The following is a 22,410-nucleotide window of genomic DNA, read 5'->3' as shown; positions in this document are numbered from 1 at the left end:
GCAGCTTCTGGACCATTTTCAAGGGTAGCCCCACATAGAGCGCATTACAGTAGTCTAGGTGAGAGGAGACCAGGTCATGTACCACCGATGGGAGCAGATGATTGGGAATTTATACTTGGTGTGGTTAAAAATTGGTGAATGGCCAATTGTTGTTTTAAAAAGAATCCAATCAGCCACTCCTTATCACCCACTGGTGCATAGCAGGAATTATTTGGATGCATTCCTCAAAGAAGATTGGCCCCATCTGCACTATACGTTTAAAACATTATCATACTACTTTAAACACTCATGGTTTTCCCCAAAGAATCCTAGGAATTGCAGTTTGTTAAGGTCTGAAAGTTGTTTGGACACCCCTATTCCACTCACAAAGCTACAGTTGAGATGAGACATTGATTCTTAAACCACTCCAGAATTGTAACTCTGTCAGGGGAATAGGGGTCTCCTAACAGTTGTCAGCAATCTTCACAAACTACAGTCCGCAGGATTCTTTGGGGGAAGCCATATTTACTCTCTTCCTTCTCATCTCCCCAGGGCCACAGACGCAGAGGAGACAGCAAGCAAAGCAGGAACTGCAGAGTGCAGGACAGGAGCAGGGGGGAAGCACGTGGAAATGCTTTCATGAATCAAAGCCTGACTAAGAGCCAGGAAAGGGCAGAAACTTCAGCTCCTATATCCAGTAGAAGCTGGTCCATAAGAGTGAATGGGGCTCTGCCCCTCCAACTTCATTCTGCCTTCTTACTTCCAACCAATCAGCACTGTCTGTCATTGGCTTTAGCTCCACCTGTCATTGACCCAGCTTTATGTACAGTTGGTCTCCCTGTTTTCTGCCCCACCAGTAACAATGGGCACCAGCCACCACTGAGTATATCGGTTCCCAGTCCAGGCTGCTGCTTTGCTGAAACAACAGCTCTCAGTCAAGCTTCAGCCTGCCTCTGCCCTGAAAAGAAATGCCTTGGAATTCAGGAAGTGTCTGTATCATTCATTTCCACGGCATGTTTGAGTGTCTGTCTGACTTAACCCTAAAGAACCCAAGCGGCTTAGGGCTTTCAACAGTATTCATTTTGTTGTTTATTAATTATGTATTTATGACATCCAACCAGGTTCTCTGGATGGTTTACATGGTCATTTCTGTGCAAAATACTGGTTGTTTCTCTTGCTGTATCTTATTTTGTAATAATTCATGTTTCCCAAAGTGGCAGTTCTAAATGTTCATGCTTGTGTTAGTGAATTTGGTATACTTCTCAAACACATTAAAACCCTGGGCCTTGAACTGCATCTGTAACAGTTCAGGAGCAGCACCAGTCACTGTTTCTTAGTTTAACCTTCCTCATAGGATTGTTGTGAGGATGAAATGAGGAGGGGAAAGCTGTGTAAGGCACCTTGAGCTTCTTGGGGGAAATATGGGATTAATAATAATGATGATGATGATGATGATGATGATGATGATGTGCTGCCTTAACATGAAGAGTTCCACAGGTTCCCCAGCCCTGGTCTGATACCTAAGGATGAAATTTACAGAAAGACACAATAAGAATGCTGGGAATTGGCATGTTCCTTTGTGTTCTGGCTTAACAGTGTGTCTGCCTCAGCCCAGATTCTACTGAAGTACCAGGTTTTTCGGTCTGAGCCCATGGTTTGTATCCTCAAATAATCACTTCTCTCTATCTTGAAAGATAGCATAACTGTGACCATTTTTGTGACTGCCAGACAGTAGTAGTACTACTAGTAGTAACAATAATAAAGGGAACAGCAACTGAGAGGAAGGAATGGGTATATTCGGCAGAGAAGCCCAAATGCACTCTGGTTCCTAAGGCCAGATTGCAATATAATCTTTTTTGAAAACAAGACTTGGTTAAGCATGCAGTACACAGTGAGTTATCTGTGTTTTTACCAACTTGCGAGGATTTAGCCCCTCCCTTACTAAAGAATCTAGGGTGGGACCTTTGAAGGTTTTATTTTAAACGGAGTTTACAGCTGCGGGCAGCTGAGCTAACTGAGCAGTGACAGATTTGGAAGCCAGCAGGGATGCAAGCAGGAGCTCTTGCATTCCAACTACTTATACTTTCCTGTACAACCTCAGAGATTTAGTTTACGTCTCACTGGCATTTTTCTTCAACAGGAGCCACATTTCTCTCTTTCTAAAAGAGGGAAGTTACTTGCCTGGGATTAAAAGCAATTTCAGAACAGCGGTATATTTACAACTTGACGTTATATATTTAGCGCAAGACTCCTTCACAGAGATTATCCACTTTGCCTGAAGATGCCGAGAAACATGTAAGGAACCACCCTGAGGCTTCTCACGTAAGTTGTTCTATTTAAAACTGAAACAAAGTATGTTTGTGCGAGCAAATCTAGCGTAGCCTTTCAAAGGCTTTGTAGTTGGGATTAATTTGGCAGTTGGGATGGTGGTCTCCTCTCTGCAGCTTGTTCTTGCAACAGACATAATTGGACCTGAGCCATAAATTTTTCCTGTCGTATGACAACTGAAATGTACAGCTCAAAGTGATGCAATGAGCAAAGTACTGGTCAGGTAGAAATCTTTTCAATCTCAGCTAAAAGACATGTTCACGGCTTTCTCTGTTGGTTATTTCTCTGAGAACAGAAGCACATTACCAAATCAAGTGTTAACCGCTATTTCTAATTGGGTCAAGATAAGACAATTGAAATTTGCATGTTTAGATATTCTGTTTGGCTCTTCATCCTGGCCCTGGGCAGAATGATGTGGGCATCTCTAGGACATTCACTTCTAGATAGCTGAATGCCTGAAATTTAGTCTGCAAAGATACCAGTTCCAATGGTTCTCAAACTTTTTCTCCCACAGATCACTTGGAAATTGTTAAGGGTCTTGATGGAAAATTTTTCTACTTGTAGATCTTGTGATGCACTATGCTAGATGCTGTATGAGTTTGATTGCATTATACAGACACTCTGCTGACCACCTGAATGAAGCTCACAGAGCACCAGTTGCCCACTGTCCATAATTTTGAATCCTTCACAATACATCATGGTCACATCTACCCCATACAGTTTAAGCACTCTTATCCCACTTTAATGGATATGGCTTCCCCAAAAGAATCCTGAGAAAGAATAAAGTAATGTTTATGAGATTTGATGATTAATTAAGGTAACTACTGGAGGAAAGTGATTTTATAATATAATTTAAGAGACAGGATTGTTATATATTGTAGACCTATAACTGATTTGATCTGCGACAAATGGGAAGTCAACATTTTATTTTTTTGTTTAATCATTTTTGTTTTGTTTTGTTTTTTGTCTTTGAATGTTTTATGATTTTGTTTTGTATGTTTTATGAAAATTTGAATAAAAATTATTGTAAAAAAAAAAAAGAGTCCACAGATGTGATGTCATTGGCACCAAAATGCTAGTCCGTATTTCCTCCCCTCCCCCATTTCATCCAGATTCACCCTTTCCATGGAAAATCCAGTAAGTTATAAAATGCTGTTACTGATGACCCATTTGCGATATCTGAAAGATTAATCTGCAATATTAAGCCCTCATCTGGAAGCACCCAAAGTAGAATACAGGCTGAAACTAAGTTTGAAGAGCTGCTAACATGAGAAAATTATCTCTAAAGATACAACAGACTGATCAATGTAAATGAAATGAGGAACTGCATTGTAACAGTTGGCCTGCTGATACAAATAATGAAATTCCAGAGATGGTATGGTAATATAGATTGAGGAAAGAGTACATATGTGAAATTGAATATAAATATTTTGGAAAACTTTTGCAAAATAATAGCTAGATGGTACATGACTCTATGGAGGTTGAAACAGATTTATCCAGTAGGGAAATCAGAACTCTGGTGACATAAACATCATAAGGCAGAAATTATATTTGGTAAAAATAAGTTATTCAAACGTTTTGGCTCTAGATATTGAGGAAGTTCAAGAAATAGCAGGGATAGAAGTGCCCTTAGAAATGTATAGGAGTACATTGATGCAAAGCTGGATTATTGTATTACATGATTGGTGGTAGCAAAACTATTAGTAGTCCAACTTTGGGAAAAGATTAGAAGGACCAAAAGCAATGGAATCATATACTAAAGATTTGTAAAAAAACATTGCCATCATTACAGTCATGCAACCAGCCATAACAGCGAACCTAATGAACCCAGCAAAATAAAACCAATTCAAAATTAGCTAAAGCAGGGTTGGGTACCTGTAGCCCTCCAGATGTTGCCAGACTAGAGTTTCCATCACTTCACACTCTTTATCAGTTCCGTTAATGACGATGAAAATCAGCTTTCACCCTCAAGTGCCTATGTACATCTGTGGTATGCTTCAGGAGAGATTTTGCCTTATCCTGGTGCTGCCTGGAACATCTGAAAGGAAAATGAGGTTAGAATGGGATGAAAATAGAATTATCAGTTAATAGGTGGCAGTTATTGCTTGGTCTTATCTACCTGAGCTGATTTTTGATATACTGTAAAGAGAAAGGGTTAGGGTGAGATCAAAATTGGATTTGTTTTTCAGTGTACTGTTAATCCCATGGGGAGGGAGAGAAGGGAGGAACTGAAAATGTTGATGTTATATGTATGTATGGTATAATTTTGAAATTAATTTTAAAAGATTCTCCTTCAAAAAAAATCTTATACCCTTGGCCATATTGCCTGAGGCTGATGGGAGATGGCGTGGAGTAACAATATGTGTAGGGACTCAGGTTCCCCACCACTGAGATAGACCCTAGCCTCTATCAATGACTAATTATGAGAGCTATATAGAACTTCCATGTTCACAGTAGGCCACTATGGCACAATACCACTGAATGACAGGTACTGGGCTCTCCGACACTGGAGGCATACAAGAGGCAGCTGGAGAGCCATCTGTCGGGAATGCTTTGATTTGAATTCCTGCATTGTGCAGGGGGTTGGACTTGATGGACTTATAGGCCCCTTCCAACTCTACTATTCTATGATTCTATGAACACCAGTTGTTGGCAGATAATACAGTGAAAAGAACTATTGCCTTTAAGCCCTCACTGGCACATTGGAGCTCTCCAGGGATCTTTGGACTCCAGCTCCCATCATCCCTGACTGGCTGGCTAGCTAGGGTTGGTAGGAGTTGGAGTCCAAGAACTGCAGAAAGGACACAGATATTCCCCACCTAAACTAAAGCCTTGCAAGCCTATAGGGCCACAGTATCTTTACTGAAAAGCCTTCTGAGATTAGAGGGTCTTCACCTTCACATTAAAATACTTTTGTTGCCATCTCACAGCAGCCAAAGGAAAGTAAACCACCATTCAAATGATCTTTGTTGTTATCAGAAAGTAGATATTCCACTCTTTCTTTTTTTACTCTCAATATTCCTTTTAAGAGAGCACAGATCACTCATTTGTGGAATCTTAGAACAGATAATACAGAATATATTTCGCCACTTCCTCACCACAGATACAGTGTCTTAAATTAAAAGGAACATTTAGATAGCATCCTTCTAAGACTGTGGAATGCATTTGCTGAAATCTCCTCAGTGTGAGAGGTTTTCTCAACTCATAACTGAATAAATTGGCTAAATAGTGTTCTGGGCCATGACGAACTTGTAAATTGTCTCAATGAAAACCAGAGCTGTGTTTCCTCTCAGTCATAGAATCACAGAATGGTAGAGTTGGTGCTGCCTGGAACATCTGAAAGGAAAATGAGGTTAGAATGGGATTTATTTATTTATTTATTTAATTACGCTTTTAAACCGCCCTATAGCAACAAGCTCTCAGGGCGGTGTACAGCAAAATAAATTGGATGAAAATAGAATTATCAGTTAATAGGTGGCAGTTGTTGCTTGGTCTTATCTACCTTATCTATCTATGCGTCCACATCCCTGCCATGAGCCAAGATGGCAGCAGAGGCTTCAGCCCCTTTGGGAAACCTCAGCTGCCATCTTGGTTAAGGGCAGTGTTGCACTCTCAACAACACAACACAGCCGAGAAAGGTAGGTTGAGCAAGGGAATGGCAGGGGCTCTGAAGCTCTCACCATGTGATCCGTGGCAACAATCCTGCCATGAATGGCGGAAGGGGAGTGCTGGGGCCCAGGGTTGGCTTGTGCCCAAGGGCCCCAGCATGTCTGGAGTCGGCCCTGCCTAGGACCATTTTCACACCATACATTTATTCCACTGCTACTCCACTTTAAACAGTCATGGCTTTCCCCAAAGAATCCTGGGAAGTGTAGTTTGTGAATGGTTCTCAAAGTTGTTAGGAGTCTCCTATTCCCCTCACAGAGTTATAGTTCTCAGAGTGGTTTAATAATCAATCCCTCTTCCCAGGGAACTCTGGAACAGTAGTTCTATGAGGTGAATAAGGGTCTCCTAACAACTGTCAGCATCCTTCACATATTATACTTCCCAGGATTCTTTGGGGGAAGCCATGACTGGTGGGCAATATAACGTCTCTGTATTGGCCACACCTGGAATAAATGTGAGAAGCCTGGCTGCTTTCCCTAACCTTGTCAGCAATGCAATCCCTTCTCCCTGCTGCTTCTCAGCCTCCAGCAACTGACCTCAGGAACCCTAAGCTGGAGCCTAAATTGTGTTGTTGTTATGTGCCTTCAAGTCAGCTACGACTTATGGCGACCCTATGAATCAGCGACCTCCAACAGCATCTGTCATGAACCACCCTGTTCAGATCTTGTAAGTTCAGGTCTGTGGCTTCCTTTATGGAATCAATCCATCTCTTGTTTGGCCTTCCTCTTTTTCTACTCCCTTCTGTTTTTCCCAGCATTATTGTCTTTTGTAGTGAATCATGTCTTCTCATCATGTCCATAGTATGATAACCTCAGTTTCATCATTTTAGCTTCTAGTGACAGTCCTGGTTTAATTTGTTCTAACACCCAATTATTTGTCTTTTTCGCAGTCCATGGTATGCACAAAGCTCTCCTCCAACACCACACTTCTTTTTTTTTATAATCTTTTTTTTAATATTAAATATTCACATAATACAGAAACCATATACGCAAAGAATAGTACATTACATATAAAAGTACTACTCAGTCTATTACTATCCACATACAGTACAAATTACTTAACATTGGTTATTAGGCAGTTTTAGATAATAATTAATTAACAAGAGGACAGATCCCAGATCTCCAGAGAAACTATTGTAACCATAAGCTATTAAAGGCAATTGGAACCTGTATTGGTGCTGATGTTTTGTTTGTATGTGTAATAAAACACGACCATTCTGTAGCAAAACTATCTTTTTTCTTTTGTCCTCTTGCTACTCTCAAACGTTGAGTAAGTTTCTCTGACAGCGCTATTTCCCATACTATGCAATACCACTTCCCAATGCTTAATCCTTTTGCCTCTTTCCAACACCACATTTCAAATGAGTTGATTTTTCTCTTATCCACTTTTTTCACTGTCCAACTTTCACATCCATATATAGAGATTGGAAATACCATGGTTTGAATGATCCTGAGTTTAGTGTTCTGTGATATATCTTTGCATTTGAGGACCTTTTCTAGTTCTCCCAAAGCTGCCCTCCCCAGTCCTAGCCTTCTTCTTTCTTAACTATTGTCCCCATTTTGGTTAATGACTGTGCCAAGGTATTGATAATCCTTGACTTCAATGTCCTCATTGTCACTGTAAAGTTACATAAATTTTCTGTTGACATTACTTTAGTCTTTTTGACATTCAGCTGTAGTCCTGCTTTTGTGCTTTCCTCTTGAACTTTCATCAGCATTCATTTTAAATCATTACTGGTTTCTGCTAGTAGTATGGTATCGTCTGCATATCTTAAATTATTGATATTTCTTCCTCCAATTTTCACACCTTCATCTTGGTCCAATCCCTCTTTCCATATGATATGTTCTGTGTATAGATTAAATAAATAGGGTGATATAATACACCCCTGTCTCACACCCTTTCCGATGGGGAACCAACTGATTTCTCCATATTCTATAGGTTGCGCATCAGGACAATCAGATGCTGTGGCACCCCCATTTCTTTTAAAGCATTCAATAGTTTTTCATGATCTACACAGTAAAAGGCTTTGCTGTAGTCTATAAAGCACAGGGTGATTTTCTTCTGAAATTCCTTGGTCCGTTCCATTATTCAATGTACGTTTGCCATATAATCTCTGGTGCCTCTTCCCTTTCTAAATCCAGCTTGGACATCTGGCATTTCTCGCTCCATATATGGTAAGAGCCTTTGCTGTAGAATCTTGAACATTACTTTACTTGCATGGGATATTAAGGCAATAGTTCGATAATTACTGCATTCCCTGGGATCCCTTTCTTTGGAGCCTAAATAAACATCCTCAGCCACCACACTAAGACCACTGGGCCTCTGCCCTAGATCCCACACTTCCTCCTCCTCAGACCAGTCCTGCCAAAATTTCTCCACAGACACACGACATGACACAGGAGGAGACGCTGTAACTTTTGGTCTCCACCATGTTCATTGCCACCACCCTATGCAGCGCAGCTATTTAATAAAGAAAAAAGCAACCATACAAGGGTCAGTCTTGTGAATAATGCTGTGTCTAATTTGGCCAGATGGCTCCCATCTCTTTGCCCAGATGACACACAAAAATATTTTACTTACACCATTCCCTCCACCTATTGTTTCCCTTTTCCCTTCCCTCTTGTTCCTGATCTTCTTGACCAATTCAATTAAAAAGAAGAAGAAGCCTCGACTTTCAGTCATTCTGTAGACACCCAAGACTGTAGCATCAAGTACAGTTCAAGCTTCTGGTTTTGATGTACAAAGCATTATATAGCTAGGGACCAGGATACCTGAGAGATTGTCTTACCCCTTATATACCCAGTTGATCACTGTGCTCTGCAGGTGAACGCCTCCTGCAGATACCATCTTATCAGGAGGTCCATTCTGAACAACAAAGAAAGTGGACTTGTAGCACTGTGGCACCTCCTCTTTGGAATTCCCTCCCCTTAAATATTAGACAGGCTCCATCTCTGATCATTTTGGCACCTACTGCAGATCTTCCACTTTCAACAAGTCTTTAAAGCAGAGACCTTATCCCAGTTTGCATCTGTGTTGGAATCGCTTTTTAAGATGTTTTTAAAGCTTTTAAAAGAAATGTTTTGTTTTAATGTGTTCTTAAATATGGTTTTTATGATGTTTTAGAGTTTTAGTGTTTTTATAATGATAATAATAGTGTTTTATAATAATAATAATAACAACATTTAATTATTAGGAGTGTCTTTTATAACCGTAGAAATGGCATAATTCCTTTTTTTTAAAAGAAATTATTTTGTTCTGATTTTAGCTATAATTTTCCTCTTTCATTTCTGTTACTTGTCTAATGCTTCTTCATTTGATCAGAAAACATTTTTTTATTATTAATTGCTGATACAAACATTGTGTTTGGTTCATTGTAAAAACATTTCTCACTCTGCTTCGAATGGAAAACCAGAACAGATAACCTAGATTGAGATCAATTTACAACAATAACATCAGACTAGAGATATAACAATAACAATATGACATGATCTGAGAAGTGGAAATTAACAAGCAGAAATAAACAGCCATACAATAAAATGCTTTTAAAATAGTCAGTAGAGTCAGGAAGGTTTTAAAAACTACCAGGAAATGTTTTGCCATTTTTAAGAGATGTTCCTGATAAAAACTATCTTTGCTTACCCAAATCTACTGCATCTAGTGTTTGTTTTGAGTCAGAGCTTGTCTCAGGTTAATCTTAGATCATTTTTAAATGACTCAGGTTGGCTGTGTCCTATTTAGAGAGAACAACCCTCTGTTTGAATGGCTGCCTTGTCCAGGTCCAAACTAGTGACAACCAGAGCCCTAAAGTTGCCCATCATCAGTTAGCACCTGAAGGACAGACTGAGGTGAGACACAGCTCACCTGGACACAGCCTTCCCCAGCCCCCACTATGGTCAGGTGTATTTCTATTTAAATTATAGGCATTTTCCCGAAATTTGCATCAATGCATATAGTAGCATAAGTTTTGCAGAACTGTGTCTTTTATCTCATTTTTGATTATTCATTTCCTCTTTTGTGCAAATTTGTGTCCTCTTTTGACCACTTTTTTGCGGGGGGGGTGACGCATTTCCTCTTTTTGGGCAATATGTAAGTGTGGCCACTCAGTTCTGCAGTGTGAAAAATGATGGCAAAGAACACAATCCTGTCCAGCCACTGCATTCTCTGTGTGACCACCAACCATCACGCAGGACATCTAGGATTTGGTGGCTATCCTTTCAAACCAAATGATATCACTTCTAGGAAGAAATTACTAGGGCCACATCTGCACCATACATTTAAAGCAGAATTATGCCACTTTTAATGCTCATGCTTTCCCCCAAAGGAACTTGGGAACTGTAGTTTGTTTAGGTTGCTGAGAGTTATTAGGAGACCCCTATTTCCCCTCATAGAGTGACAATTCTCAGAGTGGTTTAACAACCAGTCCCTCTTCCCTGGCAACTCTGGACATTGTAGCTCTCTGAAGGAAAAGCAGTCTCCTAACAATTCTCAGCGCCCCTAACTGCAGTTCCCAGGATGCTTTAGGGGAAGCCATGACTGTTTTAATTAGTATAATTCTGCTTTAAATGTGTAGTGCCAATGCGGCTTAGGTTCCACGACTACTCCTTTTTGAAATTGTGCTCCGAGTCTGTTCCAAGAAGTACCTAACCACAATCAGAAGCAGTAATTCCGGTAAAGAAATCCCTGGCTGCAATGTGGTTGGAGCAATTGTTTGCTCTCTTTCAGAACATGAGACTTGCTCCAATGGAAACAGCAAAACATTTGCAGGTAGGGCTGCAAGGAGGTGTCACTTTCCATTCTGCCCTATATTCGTTGCAAGCAGTTGTATTGCTGTTCCACTTGCAGGTTGCCTTCTGTCAAAAGCCGATGTCATTTGTCACACAGTCTGCTGCTGCAAAATTCTACAACTTAATTACATAATTAATTATGTAAATTATGTAAGTTGCATTGTCGTTACATTATTACACCCCATTCATTTCAATGGAAACATAGTGCAAAGAGGGGTATTATCAATTACACATTGTTTGCAGACTGAAAGTGATAACAGTGAATACTAACTCCATTCGCTGGGTTGATTTCAGTTCCAAACACGGGACAAACAAGTGAACATCAGCAAGTGCCACTCTGGTTTCTGTTTCTGTCAAAATTCTCTGTATCAGACAGATTACTTTCTTTTAGTGAAAAATTTAGTGAAATTTTGCTAACATGGTTGTGCAGAGTGATGGTGCCTCTAAGATAGGGATGGATCTGTCAGTTTCTGCTCTCTCCATTTCTCATTTTTCCAATCTTAAATTTAGTTCTTCAGGATTCTGCAGCAATTTGTGATTTTTTTTAAACCCTCATGAAAATTCTTCAGATTTTAGTGCGAATTTCTCCTAAGAAACACATTTTCTATGAGATTTTGCATAATATACATATTTTTGCAAATCAATTTCTCATCATATAATGCATTTTTGTATTTTAATTTCATTAGTATATTCATTTGTATACACATTTCCCCTAATATATGCATTTTTATAAACATTATTTGGTTGGTGAACTGCGTTGCAAAAATCAGGTAATTTTGAAGGGCAGTGTTTTGGTTTTCATATTGAATCAAACTTCTCCCCCATTCCAAATCTAAGATGTCACAATCTACAAATGACCATTCTAAGATTGGTGCTATCTCTTTCCCACTATCAAAACCAGGCTTGTGGGGTTCAGAGTCCCACAACTACAGGTAGGTAGTCAGCTTCAGCTGAGAACTTAGATAGCGAGAATGCCCAACTCCTTTCACGTGCAAAAGCCTGCAATTCTGCTCACACTCACCTGGGGAGGAGCCCCACTGAACTCGACAGCACTTACTCCTGATTAAGCCAAAACAAGATCACTGTCCAAATTCATCATTTCCCTAAGTGATATAACAATTAGAAATAAATACTTTGGGGCTTGTCCAAGCAGCTACACCCATACTTCTAATGACAGTTTGTGGTTTGGGTTTGGTTTCTGCCTGTGCAAGTCTTTATCTGATTTCTTTGAAATGGTGCATCAAATCAGGATGTAACATATAAAACCTTCAGGCTACATCCAGATACCTCTAAATACTGATGATCATGTTTAGGAACAGAGAGAGCTGAACACTGGTCCACCTGGGTTGGTACTGTCCATGCTAGTCCTTCTTTGCTGTACCTGGAGATGCCAGAAATTGAACTTGCTAAGCTTCCTGTGGCTATTATGGTAGTTGTTTGTTCTGTTTTATGGTGTTAGGTATTTATATTTATGTTTTTAATGTGCTGTGAGTCACTTAGAGACCTTTGGGAAACAAACAACTAATAAGCCATTATTATTATTATTATTATTATTATTATTATTATTATTATTAAATAGTAATAATATTATTAACCTTGTCAGTTTGCAAAGCATGTACTCTTATGGCCCTTCCCCAGGTTTACAGTTTTAGCACTTCCAGCCAATCCAGATGTTTAGGGTGCATATTCCCTTATATTTATTTATTTAAAGTGTTTTTACCATGCCCTGCAGCAAGCAAAGGTGCCAGGTCAGCTTACAACCATCAGTCACAAGATGGTGCATGCCATCAGGTTTACAGTCTAAAAGTCTCGACACAAAAGAAAAAACAATTGAAAGGGAGGAGGCAAAAATCAAACTCAGGCACTAGGGTTTTTTTTCGAATTGCTAAATTCTTATGAAACTTCTTTCTGGCAAAGGGTGAGGGGCTGCTGCTGCTTTCTTGGCCAATGGCCCTTGCTGTGATTCAGGGGGTTCAACTTCCCAGTGGCCCTTGGTGCCCAGAATGATGGCACAGGACATTGCATGCTGCTTTTTAGTGCTGCAGTCCCAACTGGCTGACAGGCTTCCCAGTCTTAAACACCTTTACACAGAAGTTTATTTTCATTGCAGCTTGGTCCCAAAAATAAACTCTGTGGCCATGAATTAACAGAGGACCGTCAAAAGGTCAATAATCATCCTGTGCACAAAGCAAAACTAGACACCTTTGATCAGATAAGACTCTCCCCAAGTTCCCAGTTTGGAAATGAAGCATGCTGCTCTCCAGATGGAGCCACACACACAAAAAGGAAACGATCAGTTCTTCTCATTTGCAAAGCAGAGTCTTCTTTTTAAGCAGGATTGCCCCCTTCTGGTTGTCAAGCAATCTGCCGTGCCAACAGAAATTATATATAAGTGGTCAGCTGGGCAGAATACAAGGCAGAATGCATGAGCTTCTGTCCAGGAAATCTTATTTTAAGAAAGGATGGATGAATCAGTCAATTTGGGTTTCTGTCCAATTTAATTTTTCTCAATTTCTAATTTTTCCAATCTCAAGTTCAGTTTGCCACATTCCCACACCAGTGTGGAATTTTATTTTTTTTAAATGGTCAGCATGAAAAGTGATCAGCAATTGGGTGTGTATTCCTCCTAAAATACACAATTTTGCAAGCCATTTCCCCCTAATACAAGGCTTTTTTGAAAGCCAAACAGTATATGCATTTTCTCCTAATATATGCACACATTTCCCATAATATATACATTTTTGTACACTTGTTGCTTGAAGAACTCCATTACAAAATTCAGAGAAGAGCCAGTTTTGAAGGAGCTGTGCTTTGCTCAGCTGTGCTATGTTCAGGAATAGTGAATTACACAGTTTTGCATTCAAATGTGAACTGAAGTTTTTTTTCCTCCCGGGCTCTGCTTGGCGGACTATTGTGCTAACTCACTCAGGAGATTTTCAGCTCAGAACAGGGTCAGGATTGGTACAGCTCATTAGCCCAAAACTGCTTTCAGAGAGTAATCCCACCTGACAAGAATGGTCTGGGTACCGGAAACAAAGCCCTTTGAGACTGAAAGAACTGGGCATGTTAGCCTAGAAAACATAGCACTCATCAAATACTTGAAAGATTGTCACACAGAGGAGGGCCAGGATCTCTTCTCGATCATCCCAGAGTGCAGGACACAGAATAATGGGTTCAAGTTGCAGGAAGCCAGATTTCAGCTGAACATCAGGAAAATCTGGTACGACAATGGAATCAGCTACCTAGGGAGTTGGTGGGCTGTCCAACACGAGGCATTCAAAAGGCAGCTGGACAGTCACCTGCCGGGTGTGCTTTAAGTTGGATTCCTGCATTGTGCAGGGGGTTGGGCTTGATGGCCTTATAGGCCCCTTCGAACTCTACTATTCTATGATTCTATTATTCTAGTTCATCATTGCTCAGGTTATCGCCTGAAAGTTGATCAACTGTATGAGCTTTAATCAATTAATTGGTTAATCCATCATTTAAATCTGCATACCTCTGCATATCAGAGAAACAATTGTTCCAAAAGGGGAGGGGGAAGTGTTTTTTCTTTGTTTCAAAAGTCCAGCTGCATACACACCATTAAATTTATAGCACATTTAAAGTACACCCCCCAACAAATATGGGATCTGTTTTTTATCCCTCAAAGAGCTACAATTCCCAGCAGCTTTAACAAACTACTGTTGCCAGAATTCTTTGGGGGGGGGTGTGATGTTCCTGTATTAATGTAAATATGGTAAGTGCTGTTTGTATAGAAGATACATGGTAAGTGGAATGAAAGAGGAGGGGGGAGTAAATGAGCAGTAGAATGCTGGATGATTGGCTGAGTGTTAGGATGGCTGAGAGTATAAATGGAAGGATGACAGTTGAATCTGGGTGGGTTGTTTGAGAGGTGTTGTGTGGACGTTAGTGGGTTGTTTTGGTGGAGTTTGGAGGTTGGTGTGAGTTGGTGTATGTCAGGAGAGTGTGGAGAAAGAGGGAGGTGGAGTTCGGATTAGTAATAAGTCAAATATCACAGTAATAGATGAAACCATAAGCTTGTAGATCATTATCAAAGTTATCTTGTTATTAATGTTATTTAATAAATGCTATATTTGGTTTACCGAAGGCCTGATCCTTGGCTGGGGTTTCATGGACCAGAAGGGAGGGTAAGGTAATGACCAAGGCTGAAGGGAAACAGTAACAAATGGTGGCAGCAGTGAAGAGGAGATTATAACATTCGTAAGTATCTAGAGCAACCCTGAGTTATGAGTTATCTGCAGTGATACAAGGGGGTTGGGAACAGCATAGGCACACAGTCACAAATATAACCGGATAGAGAGACTCAGGCAAGGTCTCTGGGAACATTGGTTGTAGAACGTGACTGGTGGTGCTGCCTAGCAGGGGGATCTATTGAGATCTGTGCTAGAGTGGAGAGAGAAACCATAAAAAAGGACAGTCCGGACTGGTGGAGTCCCTGGTGGTGCCTAGTGAAAGGCAGTAGCCACGAGCAGGTAGGAACCTGACAGGGAGAGCCAGGGAAGGGCGTCACAGGGTGGCCTTTAAATGTGGTTTAAATGCTTTCTGTAAGGTGGACGTTTGATAAGGATATGCATTTCAAAAATGATTTTTTAATCAGTTGCAATTGTTGCAATTTTTTTAAAACCGCAACAATGAAATGGGAGGGAAACCTTTTGAAACCAACATGTCTTTAACTGAATGATCTGATTATGTGACTGGGTGTGGCAAAGACAAAATATGTTTCTAAATCCCCCTCCCCGATTTCTTCTTCACATCCAGGGACACCTGGAACGAGATCTCTACTAGCTTGCTCAGATCATCAGTGTCTAAGATCTGATTTTTAATATGGGGCCTACTAGTTGAATTGGAATCTTATAAAAGAGTTGCACTGGTTACCAGTTGCTTGCCAGGCCCAATTCAAGGTGTTGGTTTTGACCTTTAAATCCCTATTCGGTTTCGGCCCAGTCTATCTGAAGGAGCGACTCCAGCATCATCAGCCATGCCGTACAACAAGATCAGCCTCAAAAGACCTTCTCTCTATCCCATCAGTCAAAACAGCCAGACTGGTGAGGACTAGAGAGAGGGCTTTTTCAATTGTGGCCCCCACCCTGTGGAACTCCCTCCCAAATGATCTCCGCCAGGCCCCCTCCTTAATGAGTTTCCGCCGAGCCGTGAAGACCTGGCTCTTCAGTCAGGCTTTTGGGGTGGGCTACATTTTATTATTCTTGTTTCCAGATTTTTAATGCTTATTGTATTTGTATGTTTATTTTGTACGTCGCCCAGAGTGGCTGGATAGCCAGCCAGATAGGTGACTAAGAAATTCAATAAATAAAAATAAATAATAAATAACTCCATCCCCTTCAGAGTCAGCACTTGTAAAAGTTGCATTAAAAATGGAACGCTTTGAACAACTAATTCTGTTTCCTCCCCCACCCCTTCTCCCATGTTTGCTCTGTAGGATCTGAATTGGATTTTGTGACTCCTGGTGAAAACATGATGAGAAACGTGAATTGCAATGCCACCATTGATGAGTTCCGGAATCAAGTATACACTACAATGTACTCTATAATCTCTGTATTAGGTTTTTTAGGAAATGGCTTTGTGTTGTGCATCCTTATAAGGGTGTACCAGGAGAAAACAGCATTCCAGATATACTTGCTCAATCTTGCTACTTCTGACCTGCTGTTTGTATGTACACTGCCTCTACGGGTGGTATACTATGTTCACAAGGGCAACTGGTTTTTTGGCGACATCTTATGCCGGATCAGCTCGTATACCATATACGTCAACTTGTACTGCAGCATCCTGTTCATGACGGCCATGAGCTTCTTCCGCTGCATTGCCATTGTTTCCCCCATCCAGAACCTCCGGTTTGTAACAAAGAAAAAAGCCATGCTGGTCTGCGGAGCCATTTGGATCTTTGTGACTCTGACAGGCTCACCATTTTTGATGAGAGGAGAATACACAGACAAGAAGAGCAACAAGACCAAATGCTTCGAGCCCCCATCATTTGATGAAATGACCAAGGTGGTGGTCTTGCATTACATTGCATTATTTGTTGGCTTCATCTTTCCCTTTATCACCATCACCATCTGCTACACCCTGATCATAAGGACCTTACGGAAAAATTCTATGCATAAGAAAGAAGCCGCCCGTCGAAAAGCTGTCTGGATGATCATCATTGTCACCATGACCTTCCTGCTGAGCTTTACTCCCTATCATGTCCAACGCACAGTCCACATTCATGTCATGATGAGGAAGAATGCCAGCTGTGAGGATACCCTCTATATGCAGAAATGGGTGGTGATAACGCTTTCCTTGGCAGCTTTCAATTGTTGCTTCGATCCACTTCTCTATTTCTTCTCTGGTGGCAACTTCCGTAAAAGGCTTTCTACCTTTCGAAAGGGATCAGCCTCCAGTGTGTTACAGGCGCACAGGAACAGGATGTCCTTAAAGAACTTAGATGACAAGCCAGCTAAAGAGAAGGCAAAAAAAGAGATGGAATTTCTTTGCAGAAATTGCCTTTGCAGAAGCTGCCGCAGCCCTGATATAGCAGGAAGCTAGAAGAACTGACAGGCTGTATTTCTTAAATTATGAGTGTGGTAATGCAAGGCAACCCGGTACAGGCATGGCCCCTGGACTCATGCCAATACCTTTTCAGCAGTCATACCAATTCGAGGTGCAAATCCTATGCCTCAGTTGCGTATCCTGTATGCAATGATGGTTTAACTGATGTGTGAGAGGATTTCTCTTATATATTTGCCACATTTATATCCCACCTTTCCTCCAAAATCTCAGTGAAGTGTATATGGTTCTCTCCTCCCTCTAGTTTGTCCACACAGTAACCCTGTGAGGTAGGCATATAGAGGTCAGGGCTGTGACGGCACATGGGTGGGACATAAGAACATAAGAGCCTGCTGGATTATGCCAGAGGCTCACCTATTCATAAGAGCCCTGCTGGATCAGGCCAGTGGCCCATCTGGTCCAACATCCTGTTCTCACAGGGACCAACCCGATGCCCTTGGGAAGCTCCCCAAGCAGGACCTGAGTGCAATAGGGCTCTCCTCCATTGTGATTCCCAGCAACTGGCATTCAGAAGCATACAGCCTCTGGCAGGTAGAACATCAACATTGTGGATTTGTGCTACTGGGGCTTCCACTTCTCCCCAACCTCAGCAACACCTTGCCCAATCCCTGCACCATCCTGGTAAGCAGCAGCAATGCCATTGGCGGGAGGCTGGCAATGTGGCCCCGCCCCATCTCGCTAGCCACTCTTAGTGTCTCACACAAGGAACTTGCCAAGAAATGTTTGTGTGGAGTCAATGCTGAAGGGCAAACTAGGGCTAAGACAACGGTTTGTTGCAAGTTAAATTAAGACAGTGCAATTCATCCTTGTGCAACAATCATCATCATGGCCTAGTCATCAGGAAGTGGCTGGTAAATGACCTCCTCTGAGAATGGGTAACGTTAACCTTTCACATGCCAAAAGGAAACTTTTTCCCCCAAGTTGTAAGAGTTAAGTGTGCCTCCCACTTTCATGAAAAAGTTGTTGCGTGTGCAACTGACCAACAAAAGCAGGTGGGGAGGAATCATCTGCCTGAAGTCTGGGAAATGCTGTGCTACAGAGTACGGAGTTTAGAGTATTTACAAAAAGGGAAAACATTAGCAACTGGCTGTTCTATAAGAAGCAAGTGAGATCTGCAAGAAAATAGTGCTGTGTGTCCCCAGCTCCTAACACAGGGAAGGCGAATCTGTAGCCCTCCAGAGGATGCTGGTATCCAACTCCCACTCGCATCAGCCTCAGCCAGCATGGCCAGTGATCAGGAATGAGGGGCTAGCAGTCCACCACTGGGAAGGAGACAAGCTCCCCCTTCTGCCCTAAAGAGAGTGCCCCTATCTGGGTCTCTCCAGACAACCTGGAACAAGAGCCTTACCGTGCAGATCAGATTTCATAGGGAGAGTGAGGGAAAGGACAAATCTCTCCCATGGCCTCTCTCTGTAGTGTTAGAGAGCTCTAGTTTAGGGGATGACTGCCAATCCCTACCCTGAATAGTTTACATCTATGGCTGGAGGGCAGTGAGGTCTTTTTTCCTTTTCTTCCTCCAGAAACTTATATTGCAGGGAAGGAAGTTGTTTTAACCACGAGTGTGTATTCCTCACCCACCCCAGCTTTAATCCTACCATCCAGGATACTTAGGGCTCATCTACATGGGAGCATTTCTTCATAGCAAATACTCTGCTTTTACCTTCCTCACAGTTGCACCATCCACAGTTGGTGCTTAATGGCAGCTGCAAATCATTATTATTTGCATTTACACAATATATGTTCCTTTATTAAGGACCAAACACTCTGTTTCCTAGTGGCCCCTGCCTCTGATCTTGCAGTTACACTCCCTCTGGTTACTAGGGAACTGGGCATGCACTTGACCCCTCCTCTAAAAGCCACAATACAACCTGGGAAAGAAAGTACAGTTAACACTGAAGTGCAATAGTGCAATAGGGCTCTCCTCAATTATTGCTGCTTCTTTGTATTTATGATTCAGAGCCATCAACCACACAGTATCTTTGGTTTGTTTAGGCTGCAGAGAGTGTGCCCTGTTGCAAATTTGATGGCTCTGCAGACTTGCATTCAATTGCAAAAGACAAAGAAGGCGGAGATTGCCTGCCCGCCTGGTCAGTTACATACTAGCAAAGTGAACCATCAGGCACCTCTTGTCTGCTGATGCTGAGGGCACTGGCTTTGGTTGGTAGTCTCCCCTCCCTCCGTCCCTCCCCTGTTAGCTAGCATTTTACCCCTCCCCCCAGCAAAGACAGTTCTAGTCAGTTTCTCAGTCACATTAGTACAGCAAACAGACAGCAAAGACATCAGTTCAAAATATTTGCAGCAGCTTTTTAAAAAAACAAATCCCAATGTTGGGGAACAGCCATGGAAACTCACAGTATAAAGTTCAGTTTGCAGTAGATGGCAAATGTGGAAACTACCCCAGGATGAACAGAGCATATAATTCTGTTGCTTTGTGTGTACAATGTTACAGATGTGCGCAAATAAAAATGATGGTGTGGCTCTTCTGAGCACAGCTGTTGGGTAAACCATAGGAAATGGAATGGAATTCACGGGAGGGACAGTGGGCGGGGAAAGGGGAGTAGCAGAGAGTGACGATTCACCCTCCCACTAAAAAAAATCGGAGCAAAGCGTCTTCCACCACTAGAGAAATGGAGTGGAGACTTTTTTTCCTCTCCTTTTCGTATTATCAGCTGATTGGGTTAGCTCAGTGTTCTTTACACTGACGGGCAGCAACACTCCAGGTTTTCAGACTGGGGCCTCTCCCAGCCTTACCAAGAGATGCTGAGGATTGATCCTGGGGTCTTCTGCATGCTAACCATGTCTTCCGCCACTGAGTTATGACCCTTCTCGCTAGCAGTGCTCCACATGGCAGGTGCCACATTTAAACACCTCTTGCACTCTCTTTGCATTGGCTGAAATGCACACAGTATCTCCAGGCAGGTACTGCACAGCCATAACAACTCCTGAAACCAGTGGAGAATTAAGACCTGGTGTGGTTAGAGCCTTGAACTAAGATCAGGGAGGCCGAGATGAGGAACAGATTATCTTGACCCATTCCAGTCTGGGTTCAGGCCTGGTTATGGGACTGAATCGGCCTTGGCCACCCTGATGGATGACCTTTATCAGGAGAAAGACAGGGGGAGTGCAACCCTGTTACTCTTACTTGGGCTCTCTGCGGCTTTTTATACCATTGACCATGGTATCCTTCTGGGCCAACTTGGTGAGATGGGTATTGCAGGCACTGTTTTACAGTGGTTCTGATCCTATCTCCAAGGTCGCTGCAGCTGGTGCAAAATGCACCTGCAAGACTGCTCACTGGGGCAGAGTATCGTCAACATGTCACCCCACTGCTGAAAGAATTGCATTGGCTACCTATTATCTACCAAGTTAAGTTCAAGGTTCTAGTTTTGATGTACAAAGCCCTATACAACTTGGGACCAGAATACCTGAAAGACCATCCCTTATATACCCAGTTGATCACTGCACTCTGCAGGGGAGGGTCTCCATCTTATCACGAGGTCTGTTCTGCACAGGAAGCGGATCTTTAGTCTTGTGGCACCTTCCCTTTGGAATTCCCTCCCCTTAGATATTAGACAGTCACCATCTCTGTTATCTTTTCGGCACCTACTGAAGACCTTCCTCTTTCAACAAGCCTTTTAAGTAGTGACTTTATCCCAGTCTGCATCTGTGTTGGAATTGCTTTTTAATATGTTTTTAAACCTTTTTTTAAAAAATATGTGTGTGTGTGTGTTTTAAAACCTTTTTTTAAAGATTTTTAAAAAAATGTTTTTAAAGATGTTTTGTTTTAATATATTTTAAAGTCTTGTTTTTATGATATTTTAAAGTGTTTTTAGTGCTTTTGTTTGCTGCCCTGGGCTCTTGCTGGGGGGAAGGGCAGGATATAAATCAAATAATAAATGAATAATAAATAAATAAACATAGGAAGCTGCCTTATACTGAGTCAGACCATTGGTCCATCTAGATCAGTGTTGTCTACTCTGACTGGCAGTGGCTTGCCAGGATTTCAGGCAGGGGTCTCTGCCAGATCTACCTGGCAATGCCAGGGATTGACCTTGGGACCTTCTATATGCAAGGCAGATACTCTACCACTGAGCTACAGCCCTTTCCCACATATGGAGCTGCTTTGTTCTGAGTCAGACTAATGGTCCATCTAGCTCAGTACTGTCTACTCTGACTGGCAGTGGCTCTCCAGGGTTTCAGGCAGGGGACACTCCCAGCCCTACCTGGAGATGCCGAGGATTAAATCTGCAAAGCAGCTGCTCTAGCGCCCTTTTCCATGAAGGGCCCGCTTCTGCTTCCGCAGGGATTGTGGACCCCACCAATACAAAATGTAAAAATAAGCAAAGTTCCTAATGAACAGAACTTCAGGTTATCCTAGCTACAGCATTGTTCTCACCGCCGGTCAGTACATTTTAAAGGGGGCAGCCAAGAAGCGGGATTGAGAGCGGAGCTAGACCCTTCTTGCTGCCAGACTCCAATTCTGTCTGCTAGACAAAACACTAAAAAGCAGCAATCCTTGTAGCTCAATGGTACAGCATTTGCTTTAACGCAGAAGGTCACAGGCTCAATCCCCAGCATCTCCAGGTAGGGCTGGAAATGTCCCCTGTCTGAAACCCTGGAGAGCCACTGTCAGTCAAGGGGCAGACAATACTCTGCTAAATGGACCAATGGTCTGACTCAGTAAAAGGCAACTTCCTAGGCTCGTACCTGCTTCCCGCACCCCAAGTTGAGCTGATCAGGCACAGCAGCATTGTTGGCATCCTTGTAAACCCCCATGGGACTGCCAAAGAGGGAGATGTCAGAGGCTGACACTAATCTGAGCAAACTGGGGGTGGGGGAGAGAGAGAGAAACAGCCAGTGGGAAAATGCATACATTCTTTCAGCGCTTGGGAGGTTACAGTGGAGAAGCAAGCGGAAAATGCAGCCTTGCAGCTGCTGGCGGACTAAAGTAAACAGACGTGGGATCACCCAGCGAGGCCTTTGGGCAAATTTTCAAGACGTTATTAATTGCAGTGCCAGTGGGAAATGTAAACATTTGCCATGGTGGGAATTAATGCAGCTTGACAAA

General features: G+C 42.1%; 1 protein-coding gene across 3 annotated transcripts; it reads left to right on the top strand.

Annotated features, from left to right (window-relative positions):
* The first annotated feature begins 1,999 nt into the window (after nucleotides 1–1,999).
* CYSLTR1 (cysteinyl leukotriene receptor 1) lies at nucleotides 2,000–21,911 on the top strand. 3 transcript variants are annotated; one of them, XM_061598877.1, is made up of 3 exons: nucleotides 2,000–2,301; nucleotides 14,866–14,978; nucleotides 16,216–21,911. In XM_061598877.1, exon 3 carries the CDS (start codon nucleotides 16,251–16,253, stop codon nucleotides 17,319–17,321), a length of 1,071 nt encoding a protein of 356 aa, XP_061454861.1. In that variant the 5' UTR covers nucleotides 2,000–2,301; nucleotides 14,866–14,978; nucleotides 16,216–16,250; the 3' UTR covers nucleotides 17,322–21,911. The 3 variants fall into 3 exon arrangements, 2 of the variants coding, with proteins under 2 accessions (XP_061454861.1, XP_061454860.1); XR_009759318.1 differs by lacking the exons at nucleotides 14,866–14,978; nucleotides 16,216–21,911 and adding an exon at nucleotides 2,822–3,220; XM_061598876.1 differs by lacking the exon at nucleotides 14,866–14,978.
* Nucleotides 21,912–22,410: the final 499 nt, after the last annotated feature.

Source organism: Rhineura floridana, chromosome 16 (assembly GCF_030035675.1).
Source record: "Rhineura floridana isolate rRhiFlo1 chromosome 16, rRhiFlo1.hap2, whole genome shotgun sequence".
Taxonomy (NCBI): domain Eukaryota; kingdom Metazoa; phylum Chordata; class Lepidosauria; order Squamata; family Rhineuridae; genus Rhineura; species Rhineura floridana.
The sequence above is the reverse complement of the archived record's forward strand: the minus strand, read 5'-3'. Positions and strand labels throughout refer to the sequence as shown.